Source organism: Pagrus major, chromosome 21 (genome assembly GCF_040436345.1).
Source record: "Pagrus major chromosome 21, Pma_NU_1.0".
NCBI lineage: Eukaryota > Metazoa > Chordata > Actinopteri > Spariformes > Sparidae > Pagrus > Pagrus major.
This window is the reverse complement of record NC_133235.1, coordinates 12,885,160-12,893,942: the sequence shown is the minus strand read 5'-3', so window position 1 is coordinate 12,893,942 and position 8,783 is coordinate 12,885,160. Positions and strand designations below refer to the sequence as shown.

The window sequence follows — 8,783 nt, the reverse complement described above, 5'->3', positions numbered from 1 at the left end:
ACATAGTACTCCTTTAAAACCTTTTAGAACGTATTTTCTTTGTACTTTTTCTCAGTAGTCTACCCACTACTGTGTTTGATCATAGATTTTCAAATAGATTGACACATTGTGGTACTGTGGAAAAGAACATCTTTATTTGGGTCGGATGAGTTCAGATTACCATCCACATTTTCTTAAAAATAAATGCTCTCAAACAATCCCCAGAGTTAAATGGGGATTGTCAATTTTTGGGGAGATTTCATGGATTAATCGATTGATCCTTAGAGCAGATTAATCGCAATGAAAATAACCGTTAGCTGCATCCCTACAGAGACCAGGAAAACAAGTGGTAGGACCTAGATGCAGATCACAGAGACGCAGCTGGTGCAGTTAAATCATTTTAATGCAAGAATTCTCTGTACAAAAGGCTTACGGTAAAGATGAGGCAGGCAGAGGTCCAAGCTGTCCAATAAAGCAGACAAATCTGTCAGGAGCAGGCAGTAAATCAGAGTCCAATGAAACCAGGCAAAGTTTAGGGAAACTACACAAATCTGAGAAAATACACTATGAAAAGGCTGGAACACTAGACCCTCAAGGTACTAAGACGAAGTGGCACGGAGAAAGGAGAACACACTGACTAAATACACTAGCCAGGGAATCTGATGATTGATAGGTGAAACTCATCGATGTGGGGCAGACTAGCAGGTGGGAAACACAAAGGCAGCATGTGAAGAAGTTTATCAATGAAAACAGGGAACAAAGCAAGAGTGACATGAAGAAAAGTATAGATAAGGGGGAGGGGCTAAAGGTGCAAAAGGTGACAGCCTGGATACTGGTGACGAAGGCAGAGGTGTCAGCTGGGCCGCTGACTAGGATCCAGGGCCATGCAATGTCAGGGCCCTGACAGGGAAGCACAAACAGGTGCAAACAAACAAGAATTCATTTTTAGCAGTTGCTGGAAAAATCACCGCCTGAGTAATGTTTGAAAATGTATCTTTCTGTGCTTCAAAAAAGGAGGAGGGAAGTTTATGATCATCAAAGATGGAGACAATACGGACAGGAATACTTAACTGGCTGTGGTATCACACTCAATTATGTTAATGAAGTTCTACATAAAATATCTTCCGTCTATGCCAGGGCTATTCAATTACAAATTCAACTGGGACAGATGTTAAAACCAGGAAAATATTTTCTGCCGCCTATTTAAAACCAGAGCACTTGCCTACTTGTGAGTGTCAATAGTGAGGCATTTGCCACAGGAACTTGTAGATGGGTACCAGTGATGTTTTGGGTGGTTTTAATGACCCAATGTCAAGCCTTCCTGTCCTGGGAACGAACCATGCCAGTTTGTGATGTTTCCATAAATCTGTAAAACTTGACCAGAATCTTGCTCCAGAATTTAGCCTTCCTAAGTTTCCCGAGGAAGTAGAGCCTTTTCTGTGCTTTTTAAACCAGGGTGGTGATGTGTGATGACCTACATAGGTTCTCAGTCATGGTAATTCCAAGGAACCTATAACCTGCTACCCCTGAGCTCCGCTGATGTACAGTATGGTGTGTGTCTTTGCCTCAATCAGCTCCTTGGTTTTGCTGACGGTGAGCAGTAGATTGTTCCCTGTGCACCACACTGCAAGACTGTTGATTATTCTCCCGAAATGAACTCTCATCGTTGTTTGGTTATTATCATTTATTGTTATTTGATTGATTGCGAGACATTCATGGGTCCCAAAAAACTCAAGCAAATAGGTGTTCTAACTGTAAGCATGCAGCCTATGTTCACACATTAATGTGGCATGTTAGCATGCTAATGCCATCATACACTCAAAGCACAGCTTAGACAGGTGAAAGCTGGAGAGGTTAAAATGACGTATATCTACTATATATTCTATTGAATGTATCTTTAGCGTGTTGTTAAGGTTATGGAAAGATAAACTATTTGTAAGATAGTTGATTGTCGGGTTAAATTCCCAACTCATTAAATACTGAATCTTTAGGGTGGTAGGTTGGGCCGGCCAGCAACCCAAAGTGTATTTGATGAGTTGGGAATGAGACTCAATAGTCAGATATCTCACAAACTGGATCACAAGATGTCAGATACCAACATTTTGGGTTGGTAAAGCACACCCTTTCTCCCCAGTCCACTCACCCTCTTCTGTCTTTTGCGACGTCATTTACGGTATTTTATCTTGCTATGGCTGCAGTGTGCTCTATGCCCTGATTAAAATCAGTCATGTTAGGAAGGCGGAGTGCAATGGCGCAAAAAAAAAATCTATAATTCCCCTCAAATGCACTAAAACTAAAGTAATGAGCCTGTTTTGAAAATATAAGGACTCAAAAGTACAGATATATGTGATGTAGGGAGTAAACGTGAAAAGTTGTCAGAAAAATGAATACTCAAGTAGAGTGTAGATACCTGAAAAATCTACTGAAGTACAGAAACAAAGTATTTGTACTTGTTGTTACTTACCACCTCTGCCTTTAAGGCACAAATGTATTAATGGACTTTGATTTATTTACACTAAACTAATACTAAACTTTTTACCATTAAATCCCCTTTTTCCTACATGTGCGGGATCATGTGTAACCTGGGCTAATACACGGATCACAGACTTGGGACAAACCGGCCTACAATCAGGTTTAATTTTAGCGTAAACTATAGCCTGGCATCCAGTAACCAAGCAGCCACCTGTTCCTCTTCCCTCCTCACTCCACCTGTTCCTGATCCCCTCGTTAGTGTCTGTGTATATAGTCTTTGTTCTCCCTCATGTGTTTGTCAGTTCAGTCGGTCATTCCTCTGTGATGTTCCCTGTTGTCTCCTGTCACTCTGTCGCTCCTCCAGTGTCTCCCCATTTGGTGTGTTTGGATTTTGGTTCCTTGTTTTTTCATTTGAGTTGAACTTTGCTTTTCTGTTGCACTTTGTTTAAGCTTTTTAGTTGCTACTTCGTTTTTGGTCCCTTTGATCCTTTATTGGCTTGTCTAGATTTCTTGTGTTTGGTACTTTTAGCTTTATTTAAATTAAGCCCACTTTTCGTTCCCCTTATCCTGCCTCCTGTGTGTGTTCCTGTGTGTCTGCGCTTGGGTCCTCCTCTAGCATAACCCCAAAACGTAACAAAAAAGACTATATACACAGACACTAACAAGGGGATTAGGAACAGGTGGAATAAGGAGGGAAGAGGAACAGGTGAGGAAACGAGTGGAAAAGCACTGGGAGGGAAAAACACACAGGAGGAACTGAAAAGCAAGAAGAGACACATGAGGGCATAATCACAAAATAACAAAACAATCATGACAAGCGGTACAGAGCGAAATTTAGCAAGATGAGGTTGTGATTCCACCCAAGCATGACTACAGCAGAGTGGTGCAGATTTCTGCCTGGCGGCCCTATACATTGTTATGATTTATGAACGGATTGGTCACAGTGTGAGAACGAGGCAAGTGAGCTGGCAGTTGGGGCCTCATCAAGTCACGAATTTCTCTGTCTTAAGATGAGGGTGTGATTCCGCCCAAGCATGACTAAGCAGAAACTTGTTTTATCTGGCCTAGATATGTTGTTTTTATCCATTGTGTTTGTAGGAGCCAAATTGAGCTTTACGTTTATTATATTTTCTTTCTTCTAAGCAGTCTGTGAGTGGGTGTGGGTGTGTGTGTGTGTGTGTGTATGCATGGGTGTGTGTATTTGTATATGAGAATGAGTGAGTGAATGGTTGAGTGAGTGATTGTGTGGCCACAGGTCTGTCCCCACCTAGAGGTCGCTTGGGAGGCTGCTGAGGGTGGAGCCAGGGGGAAGGTCTTAAGAACTGGAAGCCACGGCATCTGGCCATGGCTGAGAGAGCATACAGTTTTTTGACCGTGTGTGATACCGTGTGGACCGTGATATTGAAGGCCTTTCTCAGTTTATTTTATTTCTATATACAACAAGTTTTCTGTAAAACAAACTGGTTACAATAAATGGTCATAGGGACCAACCTGAACCACTCCTCTCCTCATCTTTAACTTCATCAGAAACCAACTCAGCCACAAAGTGGTAGCTTTCAGGGAACAAAAAGAGAGCAGAAAACGCTACTACATATGTGAACGTATTTCTAAGCATTAGAGCATTAGCAAGCAGCATGAGAAGTTGTGAGTAAGGGCTTCATCTCATTTTGGTTTTTTTTACTTTTAACCTCTTCTGAATCTTCAGAGGGAGGTAAAAATGACACTTGTCTAGCTCAGGAAGCTTTTGGTGAGCAGATTTATGACGCAGGAACCTCCTGCATTTCTGCTTTACGCAGACAACATAAGGGCTGTTGGCTTCATTAGACCTTTAGTACACACTGGGGCGGTTTGCAGCCAAGTGTGAAGCACTACCTAAGATGACCTAAGTCTGAGGCAACTGTTCTTTAGGTTTTGGTGAGTTGCTGCCTCAAGTAAAGATCTTTAAGTATTTTAGGATCTTGTTCATGAAAAGCTTCAAGATCCCCCAGGAGGAGCTGGAAAACATTGCTGGGGAGCGGGATGACTCAAATACCCAACTTAACCTGTTGCAACTGCGACCCAACCGCGGATAAATGGAAGAAAATGGACATACATTGATATTTGTGTGTCATTGTGTAGATGTGTTTTTGTATTGTTGAGGTTGTTTGGTCTCCCCTAAGAAACTGTACTGTATTTGACATTTATTGTGTTTTCCATTTCATTTTTAAGGAAAACATTTACAGCTACAATGTTGAAAGAGCTGAGTCTCTGTATGGTGACTTTATTTCCAGGGTTAGCTCTTTAGCATGCTAACGTAGTTAGATATCTCTGCTACACAATATGGACATAACATCAAAACCGTTATTTATTCACATTTTTAGTTCATTTTTATGTTTTAAACAAGAATTCTTACATATTTCACCTTCAAAGCCTGCTTCATTTGTCCTGCTGACACCGTCCAAGTGCCAGCAATCTATATTATCTGGATCTAGGGGTGATGTGTTTTACTTTGTGTGTGTTAGTTTGTGTGTGTGTCTCTCTGATGCTACACGTGTATGTTGGTGAAGTAGATTCTTGTCCTCATGCAACCTTCGCTTACTTTTCACATACAAGATTAAAAAAAACAAAAGAAAAAAGAAAAGTGAAGAAAAACAAAATCACAAAATAGGAAATCACATTACTCAATTTTAAAGGTCACAAAAACAAGCATACATGATTGTGGTCAATGTTGGGGAAGTTACTTAAGAAAAAGTAATCCATTACAAGTTGATTATTTGTTGGTTGCCCAATGACAATAGTTCTCACATTGATTTTCACATAGGTAAAATATTTTCACCACATGTACATATTGTTTCTTTTTGAAAGCAATTATTAAGTTCTTGAACAGCAGTGCAGTTCACCTTTCAGTGTTCTACAGGCCAGTAACTGCACCGTGTCCCTGCAGGAAGATATATATGTATTATGATTGTCAAACCATTAAGCCTTTAAGACAAAGATGATATTCTACAAATCAAAGAGGCAGCTGCAGACTGTCTGTTAGAGGATAATAAGTTATGTTGTCATCAGGTTATCATCTACGTTCTCACTGGGTGTATAAACATCTCGTGTAACAGAAGACTCTCACCCTTAAACCTGAAACCTTTTTTGCACTTGCACAGGTACAGTGTGATGATAAAACTTCAGAAAGACAGTTCTTGTTTGTAAGTTCCTTAATCACAGAAAGTGCCACTACAATTACAAATGAGGCGACAGCCAATTATCACACAGCTCACACTTATCCAACGGCATCATTTCATACTCAAGACTCTTTTAGATTTAAAGGCACAATCCTTGTAAGAAATGAACAACTGACTCGAATTACTGTAACTCACACACTGAATGGTACATCTTTTAATACAGAGATAAATCTAAGTTACTGTTTGATGATGATGATGAAGCCCGAAAGTAGTATTTTTTCTTTTACACAGTTTAATCCTGTAACCTCAAATTTAAACTTCAAAATAAAAAAATTATACATCTATTTAATATTATGAAATACAGTATACAAAAAGATTGGGCCTTTAACCAGCTCTGATAATCCATTATTCTGTATACACAATAAACACAAGAACAAAGTTACATAATTTCACATGTGTAACTTTGCTGAAACCAGGCAAGCACTGCACTCACGAGGTCTTCTGGGGTGCAAACAATCAGTTTCTGTGAGGACGAAGACAAATAACAATTATTACTATATTAAATGCTGATATTAATTTACTAGGGGACTGAACAATTTAACTTTTCTTTAGCCACCTACAGAGTTATGCACCGATGTGGCAGATAAAGACAGTGGAGGTGAGGACAAGAGGCAAAATCAAACGATGATTAATATGAATTATTACTTCAAGCTTTGTAAACCGCATGCAGCTAATTTAGATTACAGTGTGTGTAACATCCTGTAATGTCTCTGGTCTACAGAACTCCAGTATTAAAAGCTTGAACTTTTATAGAATGCCAGACTGATTATCACATTGCATACATTCTGGCCTCCTTTCACTAGCTCCATGCTACAGCATCAGTCAGAGTACACTACAAGTTTTTACATGGGTATGCATAATTATGTCAATGCAATCTGATCATCCTCTATGGATCACTGCAGAGTGTAGGATTCTGGTTATTATGAATATTGAGTGTACCGAGAAGATCATGAATATCCTGAAACAGAACAGCCAAATTATTCTGACCAACACCAATCACTGAGGTCAATTAAGCCAAAGCCCCATTTCCACCGAGTGGTTCAGTTTAGTTCCGTTTAGTTTGTTGCACCTTGGAACGCTTATTTTGTGTTTCCACTGTCACTGTTTTTATCCTCATCCCTATGTTGAGGTACCTGTACGAGGTGACTCTGGCTGTTCGGACTGACCAATCAGTGATCTGCAGTGTTTTAACCCCCACCTTTTAGTGTTTCCAACATTGCAAACGCTCCCTACACTGCATCTTTTCCAAGTAACTCATGCCATCGTCTGCGAAACGTACAGTATGAATGCTACTGGGGAAGTAGGATTTCATTTCGTGCTTTTTCAGTGCTTTTCCGTCTTAGTCGGGCAGTAACGTCACAGTGTGTCAGTTAATAAATGCAGCAGCTTATTAAGAGTTAAGACCAGCCTCCCCTGTTGTTTTCCAACTGCTGGGAAAGTGAAAGTGGTTACCTCAAAGCCAGCTGGTAACAACCCCGACTATATTTAAGGATACTGTCCGCAGTGGATCTGGCGTTAAGGTACAGTTGCCATGGGTAACGGAGGGTTCAAAGTGTACTATATGGAAAATGATGCAGTGGAAAAGCATCTTCAGTGACTCACCTTCAGTACTGACACTTTTTTTAAGTTAAAGCACAGAGCTCTGTGTTAGATAGAGGTTGTTCAGGGTCAAGAGTCTTCTTCGGTGATGCATCACGCAGGTCGGCTGCTGGAGTGCATAAAGTTTTGACTCTCTGTAAAAAGACCAAAGTTGCCACTGAATTAGACTGAAGATCACTTGCATTGTAACGGACTTCAAAGAACTAGAAAATGGTGACATTAACTTTCTCTCAGGGGAACTTTGAGCACATTGTTGCAAAGTCTTGCTCGAGTTACATAAACTAGTTAGCAAGTGTGGTGCCCTGTAAGATGCAAAAGGGTTTAATTGCAGAAAGGAATTGGCCTTTTACTGTAAATTGATACACTGATTTGACCGTGGTACACTGTCTATCAGTATAAGACAAGTAAACTTACCTGTGTCACTGTTCCCGGTGTTACCACCATACTATAGAGAAGCATCAGAGGAGTCGGGAGAACTGAAGAGAGAACAAAAAATATTCCAATGGCGTGGCCCCACCAGGGGTACTGGTAGGTGTTGTTGTATTTCAGAGGGGTGAACTTGATCAGAGAGAAAAGCAGTGTTCCCTGTTAAAGAAGAAGATACATCCAGGAAACATCAATGAACAGTATACACTTTAATCTTCCTGTCCAGTCTTGACTTTGTCTCCTGAGCTTCACATAGATTTACTTACAGCACAGGCCAATGGTGTGAAGAACTTCCAGCAATATTTCATATAAGGCGAGGGGTAGTAGCCAATCATTTCCTTTATTTTCTTGTAATAATCATCAGCACCTTGCAGACAGAACACAATATTAGCTTTATCAACCTTTAAAGAATGCGACCAAGCACTGGTGTTACTTGAATATTCTGTACTTTTAAATCCACATTCTTGAAAGCACATGTGCTACTTCCACTTATGATTGCCCTTGAGTAAAATGATTTTGTTGCTCACCAAATATCCATCCCACACAAATGGACTGCAAAATGCCAAAAAGCATAATTGGCATTCCACTGCAGGCGTAGTAGTCAAACAGCAGAAATACATAAAGTCCTCCCTAGAGCACATAACAGAGAAGAAAGAGGCAGGAAGAGAAAGGAGACAGAAAAAATATGTTTTGTTCAGAGGTGAAACCTGAGATCGACCTGATTTGACACAGAGAAAGACAGGTACAGAATTTATTAGCAGTTTTAAGTTCACAAGTGAAGCAAATAAACTCATACTCAGTGGCGGAATGTAACTAAGTACATTTACTCAAGTATTGTACTTAAGTACATTTTTGATCTACTTCTCCTCTTTTTTCAAGTATTTCAATTTCCTGTTACTTCATACTTCCACTCCACCATATTTTGGAGGCAAATATTTTACTTTTGACTCACTACATTTATTTGATAACTTTAGTTACTAGTTACTATGCAGATTGCATGCTGCATCAGAGACAAAATAGCATATTTTAATTTATATATTATAATTAATTTATTTTATCTGAATTCCGATTAAAATAACAAGATTCCTAAAA

The 8,783-nt window shown here is 39.8% G+C and overlaps 1 protein-coding gene across 1 annotated transcript in view; it reads right to left on the bottom strand.

The window, feature by feature from the left end:
• Positions 1 to 7,288: 7,288 nt before the first annotated feature.
• Positions 7,289 to 8,783, bottom strand: part of LOC141017013 (sodium- and chloride-dependent GABA transporter 2-like) — a 12,758-nt gene continuing 11,263 nt past the window's right edge. Inside the window, exons 15-18 of the mRNA XM_073491634.1 lie at positions 8,219 to 8,321; positions 7,958 to 8,058; positions 7,680 to 7,850; positions 7,289 to 7,399 (exon numbers count right to left, since the gene is read on the bottom strand). Of these exons, the coding sequence (XP_073347735.1) occupies positions 7,289 to 7,399; positions 7,680 to 7,850; positions 7,958 to 8,058; positions 8,219 to 8,321 (486 nt within the window). The remainder of the gene's footprint in view (positions 7,400 to 7,679; positions 7,851 to 7,957; positions 8,059 to 8,218; positions 8,322 to 8,783) is intronic.